The sequence below is a fragment of the Limanda limanda genome, chromosome 7 (assembly GCF_963576545.1).
Source record: "Limanda limanda chromosome 7, fLimLim1.1, whole genome shotgun sequence".
Taxonomy (NCBI): Eukaryota; Metazoa; Chordata; class Actinopteri; order Pleuronectiformes; family Pleuronectidae; genus Limanda; species Limanda limanda.
Window position 1 is genome coordinate 1,727,279 of NC_083642.1, and position 15,209 is coordinate 1,742,487.

The 15,209-nt window shown below is 46.0% G+C and overlaps 1 protein-coding gene across 1 annotated transcript in view; it reads left to right on the plus strand.

Moving 5' to 3' along the window:
• Positions 1 to 4,248: 4,248 nt before the first annotated feature.
• Positions 4,249 to 15,209, plus strand: part of acap3a (ArfGAP with coiled-coil, ankyrin repeat and PH domains 3a) — a 43,189-nt gene continuing 32,228 nt past the window's right edge. The window contains exons 1-4 of the mRNA XM_061074054.1: positions 4,249 to 4,478; positions 9,623 to 9,680; positions 11,875 to 11,994; positions 12,562 to 12,615. Coding sequence (XP_060930037.1) covers positions 4,249 to 4,478; positions 9,623 to 9,680; positions 11,875 to 11,994; positions 12,562 to 12,615 — 462 coding nt within the window. The remainder of the gene's footprint in view (positions 4,479 to 9,622; positions 9,681 to 11,874; positions 11,995 to 12,561; positions 12,616 to 15,209) is intronic.

Sequence of the window (15,209 nt, forward strand, 5' to 3'; positions counted from 1 at the left end):
TCTCATTTCTTTTATTGCTTTTTATGAACATTTGAGTCGCTCTTGTTCTTCCTGAGTGATTAATGTGTTATGTGAAAATCTAACCTTTATTTCAATGTGGAAAAAATCATGGTGACGACTGAGCATTTGTCGTTTCTGGCAAAGGTCAAACAGTTTACACTGGCATTAAGCAGTCAGCCTTTGGTGGTATTGGTGTTGGCCGTGGAAAAGTCCTCGGTTAAGGCTTCATTTTAAACACTTGAAATATATATTTTACACGTTGCTTCTGTCTGTGGCTTCAGTGAAAAAGATAAAATCCCAACGAGTTTCTGACTTTGTGTTTCTCGGTGTTTTCAGGGTGATTTCTGAGGAGCCTCTTGGGGTTTTTTATTCCCTCAGGATTTATGAGCTGTGGTCTGCGGCAGCGTGCAGAGACGCAGCACGCTGCCAACCGTCTGCAGGGGTGTGGCAGGGAAGGTGGTGGGGGGGGGGGGAGGACGTGTCGGGAGCAGACAGGCAAAAGTTCAGCCGCAGCCGGCAGACGGGTCATCTGAGGTGGAGAACTCCCCCGGTCGCCAAGAGAAAGAAAACAGGAGTGGAGTTGATCTTGGAGAGGTTGTGTGCGTTCGGGGATCGGGAACAAACGATCCAGACTCCAGTTCCCACTCGTCTCTCTCTCTCTCTCTGCAGACACACTCCTTTACCTTTCCCCTCTTCTTTCACATTCTTCCATCCCATTGTTTCCAGTCCAGACAACGTTCTGGATGATCGATGTTCTGACTCCGGCCGGTTACAGTAGAAGCTCGGCTGGCTCCACATGCAGATCCTCTCCCTGCTCTGGCTCCTGGGGATTCGTCCGAGTGAAGCCACAACGGTGGAAGATGATTCCAGTCTTCTCAGCCTTAGATGTTTCCCATGCTGGCCTCATCTCTGCGTACCGGCCCTTTACACCTTAATACAGATGGACGACACGTCTCCAAATCTCACACCTATGCAGAAATGAAGCCAATATATCCAGATATGAACACTGAGAAACAAAGAGTCGGCACAGCAGTGATGAGGCAAAGGGTCACAAGGTCCTGCACTCATTTGTCCAATCCAATTTATTATCAATAAACCAAACTTACCGGAAAAATGAACACTTTAGTGTACTTTGACTTTTTTGTTTTGTCCATCCAGTAACATGGAGGAGGCAGGAAAGTCCATCGTACAGTCTACAGACTTTTCATTGGTTTGATATAAACATTCTAGGCTGTGCAAAGGTTTTATAAATCTAAATCTTCCACGGATCAAAGCATTCATAATATAAAAGAATAATAATCAATCTGGTTTTCAGTGTCAGGTCCTGTCAACTGATTTTCAGACAGTTCGTTTATTAAGTTTGTTGCAAAACCAAAAGTGGCCATTGAAAGAAAAAGCAAGGGAGAGTTTCCTCTGCTCTGAATTTAAAGTGGGGCCTGAACTCGTGGTAAAAAGAGGTAAAAAGCTGAAGCACTCACATCTATTTTGAGACACCTTGTCTAATCTCATTTACATTACAGAGTCGTCTCTTTGCTCGCAGCAGCAGAATCAGCCGAATAGTGATCGTTTCTCAGATCTGCATTCGTCTGTTTAGGTCTGAATCTCATATAACTGTGGTTCTGTAGTTCTCTTCGTGGAGTCTGAGCTTTCCTGCTTCTGTCCTGGTCAGAAGTTTAATGGCCTCTCATCGTGGAGAGAGAGGAGACTCTTCTTTTTAGTCTTTACCTCGAGGACGAGCTCGGTCACTAGTGATCACGTTGCTTCTTCACAGAGTTTTGAACCCCTGACCTCTGGATGATGGTATCCAGGGTTCTGAATCTATTCATCCAGCGTCTGCTTGATGCTCCGGCCTGCACCACGGTGTGATCGAGGCATTAATGAGTAATTATCTCTGAAGCCGTTAGGGTTAGGGTTAGAGCAGGAGTGTGCCGTAGGGGGGTTCAGTGCAGAAATGTGATCAGTGTTTATAGAGCAGCCGAGTTCTCCTCCCTCAGAACCGAGTCCCGGACGCTCTAAGTATGAGGGACACATCTAAGCCTTCCAGTGGAAATAAAAGCTTCGGCTTATGAACAATAGTCAGAGCTTTGAACACATGTTGGGGGGGTGGGGGGTGGGGGTGGCGGGGGGGATTACCGGAGACATTTGAACTCACCATGCACCTTCAATGCATCAGGATTGGGTTACTTCACATTATGCTGCATTGTAAAACCCTAAATTCTTGGGATGATGATGTAAATGTGACGCCAGCAGGAGGAGTACAGAGGCTTTCTGAGGTCATAAGGTCAAAGTTAGGCCTTGCAGCACGGGCAGGTAAACCCCCCCCCCCCATCCCTCTTTAGTTGAGCTGTGCCTGACGAGCTTTCTGTCCTTGAACGTCACATAATGGTGCATTAACTAATGTGTTTTTACGGGTGTGAGGATTCATCGATCTGGTTTTTCGATAAATCAATTCAATGAGCAGCGACACAATGTATGGAAAAGTGAAAACATGGATTTCTCTGCCTCTGAGGCACGAGGGAGAAACAACACAACAACACAACAGGAAAAAGACAAAGAGAAACACAAACTCTAGTTTCCTGCAGAATGTCTCATGTAGTCTCTGTGAAGTTAAAAAGTTTGGAGGTGCACGACCAGCCAGCGCACATTCAGCTCAAATAACATGATCAAATAAAGTCTAAGTTGCTTTTGTGTGATGATATAAATGATAGAAATGTAAGACGCTGTGTAAAACGGTCGTATAACATTGTTTTGTATCGATTGCAAAACCCTGAATGGTAAAAAAAGTACAGTGGAACCTAAATACTGTCCTATAGTAATACTATAAATATTAGGGACGGGAATCGGCAGGGACCTCCCGATACGATACTATCACGATACTTAGGTGGCGATACGATATGTATTGCGATTCTGTAAGTATTGCGATTCGATATTACGATTTCCTGGGATTTCTTTTGGTTATTTTTTTTTTTAAATACTGGACCATGGAAAAATGTTGAATCATTCCTTCAAATACAACACAATCAAATTCACTTAGAGCTTTACAAGTTTTATTTCAAATATAAACATTAACTTAATAACTGCCGGGCAGCCAATAGAGAAAATAAATAAAAATGTTCCCTATTATTGTATAGCCCCTGTCAACTGCACACAAACTGACAGATTAAGAAATGTATGCCACTTAGGCTACTTTTAAACAATAAATAAAAGGTAAATTAAATAGAATGAATAAAAGTTTACTTGAAATATAAACTTTGAAATAAACAAAAAGTAGTCTATTGTTGTTTGCATGTAGCCGATGCAAAGCTAGTGCTTGGGTACGTTTAGATTCTTGTGCAAAAACAAGAGCTGGTCAACTTGCTCTGGGGGGATGTTGCCCACCCAATATATCCCCCCCCGGCATAATAAATAAATATGTTTTTTTTTTTTTTTTTTTTTAAATCGATTTGGGAGGCAGCATATCGATTTAAAATCGTCATTCACAAGAATCACGATTTGTAACTGAATCGATTTTCCCCCCCCATCCCTAATAAATATCATAGTACTCTCACCACAGTAACGTTTCTTGTGACTTATTTCTGAGTGAATAGTTATTCCTCTGAAAATGCAGTGAGTATATTTGGCGTTGCATTAGTGCACATAGTGATCTGCAGGAGGAAGAGGAGGAGGAGGAGGAGGAGGAAGAGGAGGAGGGCAGGGCCACGTAGCTAAGAATAACCAGAGCTGCTGCTCCACACAGCTGAATGGAACACGCTCGGGGACCCCCCCCCCCCCCCCCACCCCCCCGGCCTCCAATCAGCCACTCACCCGTGAGCTCCAGCCACAATTAGGACACTGAAGAAATCAATATTGTGACAAAGTGTCGCCTTGTCTCCAGACAGGAAGCTGCTCTGTGACAATGGGTCCCTCAGACGAGACTGGGCCGACCTGTCTCCACCCTGTCCCCCCCCTCCTCCACGCCGGCCCCCGCCCCCCCCCCCCCCCGGCCTCCTTCAGGCTCCAAACAGACCAAACCTTCCCTGGAGGAGTTTGAATTCAGATGAGATTAAAGATGTGTGGGAGGAGGAGAGCAAACTGCAGATTGGTCTCAAACAGTCGGCTGATCACTGAGGAATCACTGGAAGCGAGCATGGAGTCGGCTCAACAGCTGGGCTCGTTTGTTCGCCGGCGCCGGGACCGGACCCCCCCCCCCCCCCCTGGCGCCGCTGCATCACTCACCGGCTGATTCGCTCGCAGCCAGCTGGCGTCTGGATGTGGGTGGAGCTCCCGAGCCGCAGCTGGTGGACGCACGTTCAGGGTCAGTACCTGGACCCGGTGTTGGCTCAGTCGTCGGCGTCCCACCTGCTCGCTCTCCACCCGGACCACCAGCTTCTCTTCAGCCTGGAGTCCCCCCCCCCCCCGAAACACAAGCCTCAGGGGCGTCCGGGCCCAGCTGCAGCGCTCTCTCACATCCGGCTCACGCACAGCAGCCAAGACTCACTGTGACAGGAAGTGAATAAGTACATATGCTCAAGTATTTATATCATATTTGAAATATATGGTCATATGTACATTAGTGAGGAAATTTGTTTTAATTCTACTAATTATATTTTTCTTTTTACTCAAGAACATTTATTTGACTGTCGAAGTTACTGGTTTCTTTAAATCTTATGATTTTACACATCACACATGAGCTTTAGAAAATATTACAAATCGTTAAGGACCAAATTTGAAAGCATTTGAAACCAAAATCTGAATCCTTTCAAATTCTGTTATTGAATCTACATCATTTCAGTGCCGTAAGATCTAGGTTAAGAAATTAGCTTCTTGTAATCACTAATAACCAGAACTTCTAATTGTGATTTAAGGACCAATTACCAGACAAACGTGACACTGACAGTAACACAGTGACTCATTAGAGCGTGCACCTCCGTCAAGGCCCAACAATCCCCCCCCCCGACAACTGGACCCGCCCCTTAATCTGCATCCATTGTTCCCATCCCACAGAATGTTGAAGGACGTTCTATCTCACAATGTTAAAGAAAGTGAAAAACAATTTAAGGAATCATTCCGTGGGTTGTGTCAGACTCTGCCACAGAATCTCATGGAAATCGTTTGAGTGGCGTTTGAATATTCCTGCTCGATGATACACAAACAAACACGTGACCACGTAACCTCCCTGACAGCGGTAACCCCCCCATGTGGTCAAATAATTGGTTGTTGCTGGTTTGAGTCTGAATTCGTTGTTTACATCTGATACAAACCTCTCAAAGTCATTTTAAAAACTTAGAGAATAATAGTAGAGCATCTAATCAAGACTCTATTTGGGTCGTGAGTTCCAGAGGTGGTTCTGAGACCCTCGGCCGGCGAGCGCCCCCCCCCCCCCCCAGCCGCTGGTCGCTCCGTCAGCAGCAGGAACCACCGGAGCTCACTCAGCACAATCCCACAGTTTATTACACTTCTTCACGCCAGCGTTTAACTGTCGGATAAACGATCCCAGACCCGTCCTGCTCACTCACAGGGTTAGCGTTAGCCACATGTAGCCTCAACTCATCACCATGGCAACCGCTCAGAGCAGCCATGCATGTTTGTGTCGGTGACGTCGGCGTTCTCGTGTGCGTGTGCAGCACGTGTGGACTCGCTGCTGGTTAACGGTTTCCTCCTGACGAGCTGTTAATGGAGCAGCGATGGTCATCTCCTGTCACAGAGGCCGCCTGTGAGTCACCGCCCCCCCCCCCATGGTGTGAATACGGGTCAAATCACGAGCGCATCAGGGGACCTCTGCGGCCCACTTAGGAGTTGGTTGCCGTGACTACGGGCCGGGGGCCTTGTGTGCATCCATTATGGTCGGCATGTGCAGTGAGACAGTAGGAGGGGGGGGGGGGGTTACAGCCTGAGGGAGCTGGGGGCAGCTGGGCCATGAGACAGATTCTGCACATCTGGATCATAGAGTCACCATGAGCGCCATCGGTTCAGTTGCTTCGGAGCGTAACTATGGGATGGATTAATCATATCTTTATTAGACTGAATATCTGGAAACTCAAAATCTGTATGTTTTGGTGGTTTTTGTGGAACAAAGCAGAAAGTGATTTGGTGAATCTGTGGTGGATGTTTTGTGTGATTTCATTGAGGAACTAGAGCAGCACTCGGTAGAGCTCACTCCTCTACCCTTAGAAACAGCTGCAATAGTTTCCACACACACTTAAGGATATTCAGGCCCCTAAAGATCCACGAAAAATCAATGAAAATGTTTAAAAACTAAAAAGTGAATGGTCTTGGATCCTCCCACAGACTTGAGTTTTTCTCTGCGCCATATAACCTCCTTCCACCAAGTTCCGTGGTAATCCATCCAGTAGTTTTTGAGTAATCCTGCTAATTAACAAACAAAACAAACCAATCGAAAAAGGAAAATAACTGTTTCAGTCCTAAAAGAAAAAGGCTGAGCTGGTTCAGAAGCCTGGTGACCACTGGTGACCTTATATTTAAAACAAAAAAGATTTAAGAAAAGTCTTTAAAACGATTCAAATCACGTGTGTGGACCATTCTGTCGTCTTCTTTCCTGCTCAGTTAACCATCGCGTGACCCCTCAGATGTACTTTATGACCCCTCGGGGGAGAAGGGGGGGGGGGAGTTTGACCTCCAGGCTGAGCAACACTTCACCAAACACTTTGGTTTTAAAAGTCAGCTGTCGAGAGCCATTGTGTTCTTGAAATATGACGTCTAACAAACGAGCCTTGAGGCAAATAGGACCAGCATTAAACTCTGTGAGGAGATTCATAAAGTCTGTTTTACAACATAATGAGGTGAAGATAAAGAAGTAAATAGTTAACGCATTGTTTATAAGGTTTACAAGATAGATATATAGATAGATTGATAGATAGATAGATAGATAGATAGATAGATTACTTTATTCATCCCCGAAGGGAAATTAAGTCGTCATAGCAGCCGGTATATTTGAATACAATAAAATACAATAGAATAAAATAAAAAATATTGAGGTAGAAAGAATAAAAACAGAAACACAAGATAAATAGGTAGATAAGGTGCAGTGGCAAGATGATGGTAATAGTACTGATGATATGATGGTAATGTTATTGTTAGGCAGTATATAAAAATAGTACAGTATATATAGTGTATAATACAACATAATATATATTTTTATATGATAGCAATTATACCAATATAATAGCAGTATATAGTAATAATGGCAGCAACAGTATATATAATAATAATAGTAAATATATAATAATAATAACATGTACACATGTATAAATATGTGTATATAGACTTATATATACAAAGAATATACAAAGTACGTGGAGAGGAACCTTCATTGTATCACACCGTAAGAGATACAGATAATTTTGTGGTTAAATATGTATCACTGCTTCTGAAACCCTCTGCTGGTTGTTCTAGTTAAAATAGGTCATTTATAAAAAGTAGATGTTTGAAAATAAAATATCCAAACACTGTTTCCAGATCAGCCTGGTTCTTGCAGAAGAGGCCGTGTGTGTGTGGGGGGGAACGAGAGCCCACTAAGCTCAGCATTATCACATTAAAAGGGCAGTTTCATAAAATGACATCAGCAACAGAACCAGCTTTGCTCACTGTGAGATGATCCCTGGGTGTGGTTAGGGTTAGGGGTGTGGCCGGTCGGCCGGAGGTCAGCTGAGGTTAAAACAACACATGTGGAATAATACGATATTGATTATTTAGGGAACGTATGTTCCAGTTTCTGCATGAGCCGGAGCTTATGACAGATATTTCCTCTCTGGAGTGTTTTCTTTCCCTCTCGGTTCCGTATGAAAAGGGATGGTAGAAGCTGTGGGGGGGGGGGGGTTGGAGAGGAGCGTGAGAGCATGTGCCATCCTTCTCTCCCCCCGCCAGGAAAGCTAATCCACCCGAGGCCAGAGAGAAAGAGATGAGATACAAGTTTTATATCCTGCCAGGCAGCATGGCCGACACACGCCACAGATACTCTCATCACACAGCTTCTCTGTGTGTGTGTGTGTGTGTGTGTGTGTGTGTGTGTGTGTGTGTGTGTGTGTGTGTGTGTGTGTGTGTGTGTGTGTGTGTGTGTGTGTGTGTGTGTGTGTGTGTGTGTGTGTGTGTGTGTGTGTGTGTGTGTGTGTGTGTGTGTGTGTGTGTGTGTGTGTGTGTGTGTGTAGATCTGTGATTTGTGAAACTGGCTCCTTGATATTAAATTAAAAACTAGCTTTAAGTGCGTGTGTCAGAAAGATCTGCCAGGATCCCTCCTCCCTGTCTCCTGGAGACGATGACGACCGGTGCACGACTCGTTCTGTTCATAAACAGCCTGTGGTGAAGAGTTAGAGAGAAAGATAACTTTGTGTTCATCCTACCTGGTTTATCTGCAGTGAAGCCCGAGACTGAAACGGATTCAGTTTTTTGAACCATATTCGTCAAATGTTTTTGAAACAAAATTTGCGTTCTTACTGTCCACTTGTGTGACTTTTATACACATTTGGATAATCTTCTTCACTGCTGTTATGAATGAATTGGGTTGTTATATTTGTTGAGCAATCGACACAATAGTTAAACCAAAAATCACATCTTTTCTAAATAAAAGCTCAGTGACTAACAAGCAGCATGTGAAACATTGCAGCAACCAAACAAACGCTAAAGAGGAAGTGATTCTGTGACGGAGATCAGCACCTGTGACGTCTGTGAACGTCTGTGTCGGTCCGATTTAATGAAATAGAAACAAAACAAAATCAAATTATTGCTGGTCAGTTGTCGACCGATGCTGGGAGTTATCCTGTTTGCATCAGATTCAATAATCCACTTCCGATATGTGAGCCACATACAGACAGACTGGGATTTCTGGAATTAGCAGATGGAAGAGATCGTCTTCGACTAAACTGCAACAGCAAATATGTCATGTAGAAGAAGTAAATTGCGACTTGATGACATTTTCTTGTAACCAGGTTTGCGTCTTTTATAATTCACGTATATTTTGCCAAATTCGCAATTGTGTTGACTCTGAGCGTGTTGAACACGTTTGTTAGCAGGTCGACACGGAGGCAGAGTTTACGATCCTCATGCCGCCTCCTGCTGCAACTTGTGTGGGAAGCTAATGGGCGACATCATCCAGCTGTTAGTCTCTGGGTGTGTAAATCACCCAGAGGTTCAAGAGGCAGCTGGGTGTGGTGGGGGTGGTGGTGGGGGGGGGGGGGTGTGGTGGGTGTGGTGGTGGGTTCAGGGGCTGCAGGATAAACCAGACAGCCTTGTTCTCATCCCTCTGCAGAGACCTTGCCTGTCACTTTGTTTTGACAGAGTTGAACTGCTCCCCGGACGGCGTCTCAGCCTCTTTACAGAACACTCTCTCTCTCTTTCTCTCTCTCTCTCTCTCTCTCTCTCTCTCTCTCTCTCTCTCTCTCTCTCTCTCTCTCTCTCTCTCTCTCTCTCTCTCTCTCTCTCTCTCTCTCGTTGCGTCTGTCTTTCACAGATTTATGCAGCATTTCGTAAAAAAAAAAAAACAACCTCCACAGGAAATCACAAGCAGATTGCAGAGCGGCAGATTTCCAATGAAGTGCACGACCTTAATGGAACTTCTCTACAGTTATGAAGTAACTGGAAACCAACACGTGAACTAACGGCCTCTCTTGTTCTCTTTTCTGTGTCTCAGGGCGAACATTGACGAGGTGGAGACGGAGGTCGTGGAGATCGAGGCCAAGCTAGATAAGGTAAGAGACTTTCCACTGTGGCTGTCAGGTCCTGGATCGGTTTCTCTCAGAGGCTGAAGGGGAAAAGCTGGTGAATTGATTAAAAATGAAAGCGTGACAATAAATAAATCACGACATTCATGAACCATGGGATTTATTTGTCACTCAGACACAGACATCAGATCATGTGGCGACTAGAACGTTCCTCAAATGAATGTTACATCATCCTAGCACCTGAGCTGGAGCCCCACAGCACCACCAGCTGTGGAGTTCTAATAACTCTGCAAATGTTCTGGAAAATCCGACAAGATTTGTGGTGTTTGTGGAGGGAACCCTGACTCCTGATGCTCCCTGCTGGTGCACACAACCACATGTGAGCCCAGAGGGAAGCCATTCAGATGTACAGTAAAGCACGAGTTGGCTTGAGTCACGTTGTAACGGGTCAATTGAGGTAAACATGAAATTACATCTTGTTTGGCAGAGCTGATTTTCCTCCATGCCAGCCCCTGCTGTTCGAGCATGTTTGTTTTCCTGCTCTGAAGTCGTCAGTGGAGACGGTTAGGGTTCTGCTCTGTCTCCTGCTGGATTTATAAGAACTGGAAAATCCTGTCCAATCGGCTGCGGCTCTGCACCGGCAGCGCTTTAAAACACACCTGGAGGCGTCGGTGACATCACAGATTGAGGTGTGGCAGAGGCTCAAGGGAACGTGACTTATCAAATACATGAAGGATTCTTTTAACCTCACAGTTAGTGTTCATTGTGGCTATTTTTTAATCTTTATTCTTAGTATTTCCCTCAGATATTTTGTGCACCGACGGCAGCAGTCAAACCCATGGCCAAATTTAATTATGGTTTCAGTTCACGACATCTCTGAGGGGATTCAGGTCAGCACGATAGCATCAGAAAACTTGTATTTGTTAACTTGGTTAGATCTGGTGAGATCTGGGAGCAGGAAGATGGCGTGAGATGTTTGTGAGAGGCCGGTGAGAGGCCGGTGAGATGCCGGTGAGAGGCCGGTGAGAGGCCGGTGAGATGCCGGTGAGAGGCCGGTGAGATGCTGGTAGATGCTGGTGAGAGGCCGGTGAGATGCCGGTGAGAGGCCGGTGAGAGGCCGGTGAGAGGCCGGTGAGATGCCGGTGAGAGGCCGGTGAGATGCCGGTGAGAGGCCGGTGAGATGCCGGTGAGAGGCCGGTGAGATGCTGGTAGATGCTGGTGAGATGCTGGTGAGATGCTGGTGAGATGCTGGTAGATGCTGGTGAGATGCTGGTGAGATGCTGGTGAGATGCTGGTGAGATGCTGGTGAGATGCTGGTGAGATGCTGGTGAGATGCTGGTGTAATGCCGGTGAGATGCTGGTGAGATGCTGGTGAGATGCTGGTGAGATGCTGGTGTAATGCCGGTGAGATGCTGGTGAGATGCTGGTGAGATGCTGGTGAGATGCTGGTGAGATGCTGGTGTAATGCTGGTGTGATGCTGGTGAGATGCTTGTGTGATGCTGGTGAGATGCTGGTGTGATGCTGGTGAGATGCTGGTGAGATCCCGTCTGTCACTCTACATATCAGGCAGTGTAACCTCCTTCAGTCCAGTTGAACAGCTCAGCTCAGAACTTGTTCCAACGTGACGTGGCAGCAGTGTTAAAACAGGATTCACTGAAAACACGAGTCTCCAGTTCCCCTGTAACGAAGCAGCCAGATGCTTCCCCTGTGATGCTCGTGTCTCTGCTCCATCTGTCCATCTTCTGACTTTGAATCACAGTGTGTGTCAGGCAGCGAGAGCCGGGGTTAGTCAGACGGGCTGCTCTTCTTTTTCCTGCCGTGTCAGAAACCAACTGAAGTTATATTCCTGCCAAACAGATCCTGGGTGGTCATTTCTCTATTATAACGGCAGTGGAGAGACAGGATTTTAACAACTTCCCCTTCATACTAGCATCTGAATTAACATCTATCACTTAATATATGTCTGTATATCCAGTAAAAATTAGAGTGGGTCGTCCAGTAACCAGAAAGGCGGTGGTTCAATCCCCAGCACTTGATCCGAGTATGATGAACTTTGTGTGTGAATGGGTGAATGGTAAAACTGTAACGTGAATTGCTTTAAGTGGTGAATAAATACAAACCATAACCATTTATAGCTCCTTAACAGTAACTAAGTCTCTGCTAATATCAATATGTGTGTGATGAAATGTGCAGTTTGCTGATGTGTGTGTTTCTTCTCAGCTGGTGAAGCTATGCAGCGGGATGATCGAGGCCGGGAAGGCGTACGTCAGCGCCAACAAACTCTTCGTCAACGGGATCCGGGATCTGTCTCAGCAGTGCAAGAAGGACGAGATGATCTCCGTGAGTTTCTGATGTTCTCCTCTGTGGTCTTTTGTTTCTCTGGAGGGGGGGGGGGGATTGTTGCGGTTGAACTGGGACTTTCCTCCACAGCTCAGTGGTGGATGAGTGTGTGTGTGTGTGTGCGAGCGAAGTCGATTACTAACACATTAGTAAGTGAGGATCAGATCGGGTCTGGAAACTCACTTCTCACGGCTCCGCTCACATTAAGTGCTATTAAAAGCCTTCTTGGCCTGAGCCGTGTGACTAATTGTGAGTTTCTTGTTAAAGTCTTGTTCATATTTGTAGTTTCCATTGTAAAAAAAGATCTGAATCAGCCCTGCAATTACAGTTTCTTTTCCCGTACAAGGTTCAAGGGGAAAAATATCCTCTCCGGCTCAAAAGCACCCTTCAGTGACATTAACCAGCTTTGACTTTATTCTATAATTCAGAAATAAAGTTTGGGTATTACCTTGTAACAGCCTGAACTTCCTCTCTTTTTATCCTCAAATATAAACACAGCTGCATTTATGAGAACATGTCTTTATGTATTTTGGAGTTTAAATAGTGTTTTGTGTTATTTTTGTGCAGGAGTTCCTGGAAAAGTGTGGGGAAAGCCTCCAGGAGATCATCAACTACCACATGGTAAGTCCGCCTGCTCTCCAGACGGTCCCCACATGGTCCTCATGCACTCGCCTGACACACACACCAGCTAAGTGGCTTTCAAGGGTCCTGGATTCCCCCCCCCAGTGGGATGCAGAGGGTCCGGATGAGCTGGGCTGGACCCCAGAGAGCAAACAGGTCAAGTTTGTCTCTGTGAATGGTTTCATAAAAAAGGGATTCCCTCATATCTGCCTCACATATTTCAGTAATGAATGGTTTTAATTGTCAAATAGTCAGTAATTGGTGTTAATAAGTAGTTAATCTATAGATTTAGGCTGCAGCTCTTTTGTGGAAATACTTGAACTCCCAACTGTATTTGTACGCAGTATATAAACACATGATAGATGGTCCAGTCCGACTGATTCGCTGTATATAACTCCTGCCTCCACCATGTTAGCAGATGGGCCAAACCAAAAATCGTCAAATAGGCAGGAAGTTGTAGATATATCAGACTACATTATTAAAAAACCTAAAACAAGGGGGTGAGAGGTTAATTAGAGTTATGAAATCAACAAATCAAAAACATGCCCTCATGAATACGTTATAACAGATCAATAACCATCCATTAACATTAATAAAGCCCCTGTTTACATGTTTATAAACGGTTTCCTTGTCCATTCCTGGGAATTGTTTGTTTTTTAAAGCAGCTTTCGACAGATTTTCCTTGTTTCTGAGCTTTGTGACTGTATTTTAAATGATCTAAATCATGATCTAAATCTTTCCTCAGACGTTAAAGCTTGTGCGTCACATCTGTGTTGTTCCCCCCCGCCCCGCCTTCAAGGCTCCTGACCCCCTGCCCCCCCCCCATCCTGCCCCTGCACGGCCCTTTGAAGTCCATTAGCTCGAACCCCTCGTGTGCTTGACGATGCCGTAAAGTGCAGTGTGTGTCTTTGTCTATGTGTGTGTGTGTGTCTGTGTGTGTGTGTGTGTGTGTGTGTGGGGATCACATTCCTTTCTGAAGCTGCAACAAAGATGTGTCATCACAAATCAGCCTCTCCCTGCGCCCGGCTCGCTCCCAGTCCGTCGGCTCAGAGAGTTTAACATCACAAACACGGGGTTAATGGCTCGGGCCGCTCAGGCAGGCGTGAGTTAGCTTCAGCCGTTGGACATCAGTAACCCCGTGACCTCTGACACCTCACAGTGAGCTACATACGGGCCGGGCATGTGTACAGTATGTACGTGCGTGACTGCCGACAGCGTGAGAGTGGATGTGAGTAACCTGAGCGGGTCGGAGGTCAAACCACACGGATCCAGTGAGGAACAGACAGTTGAAGAGGAGTTGAGCAACAGTTAACCGTCGGCCTTGTTCAGACCTGGAAGGAACAGGAATCTGTCCGTTAGGGTTTGATTTTAATTAGTTGATTCAAGCTATAAAACCAGTGTGAAGGATCCTGACTACGCGACAGCTCCTGATCGCTGCTTCCCAGCCTGCAGGGGGCAGCGTTCGCTTCAGGGATATTCTTGGCTTCATTTATAAATAGTTGGAGGAAGTGGAGACGCGTCGTCCATCTTTACCGATGGTGAAGACGCATTCCTGAGCCAGATGGGAACTGACGAGGCTGTTTCACTTGGGATCGGACGTCTCAGGATGTTTGAAATGACAGAAAAACAACTTTAAATTTATTGTTTAGTTTGACTCTTTAGTTTGGTCAATGTCCCATCAACTAAATACATGGGAGGTGGGGTGTATGACCGATTCTGCAGCCAGCCACCAGGGGGTAATTAATCAACGTGTAGGGTAACCCATATTATTATTGTTTGAGTTGCCACAAATGAATAAATAAGTGTTGTGATTCATTAGCAGACTGCAGCAGGTGGTTGAGACGTGGACGAGCAGATTGATGACACTTCCTTTTCCCTCTCGTCTCCGGAGCTCCAGTGAAACTCAGACTCCATCACAGCTCCTTCAGTCCATCAGCGGCACAGGGCTCCCAGTGTGTTTGGCGTGTCACTCGTTAGAGACCACAACACATCGTGGTCTGGCCGGGGACCAGCTGGCCTCGTCCACTGTGAGCTCAGCTGGGGTTCCCTCCCCCCCCCTACCTCCCTCCAGTCCATTAGCAGTCCAGAGTCGGACTGGACAGTAACATGATTGGCTCTCTTTTGTAGCTTTGATGTGAACAAAGAACAGAAGAGGAGGAAGAGGAGGAGGAAGAGGAGGAGGGAGGGCAGTGTGAGACTGAGGCGATGAGACGGATTCCCCTGAGATGAAGTGATAATACTCTGCAGAGATGTGACCCGAACGTGTTGAGAAAACCTCGTGATCCACTGACTCTAGTTTTCTGAAGCTGTAGAATCTTCCTATGCATGTTCATCTCTTAATGAGCAGAGACATCATGTGCATTTAGGCGTGTTGCTGCAGCTGAGAGACTCGAGCAGCGCTCCGCTGAATAAGAAATGAGGATGGTTATATCTGCTCCTCCTGACAGACGTCCCTCCGCGGGCCTGCGGTGCCACATGTGCTCACATATGCAGCCGACACTCAGGAATATTAAATAGCGCCGTGCGATATGGGACCTCTGAGCGCCAGCTGACCTTGTCGAAATTCAGGTGCGTTTAAAACCCGTGAAACAAAC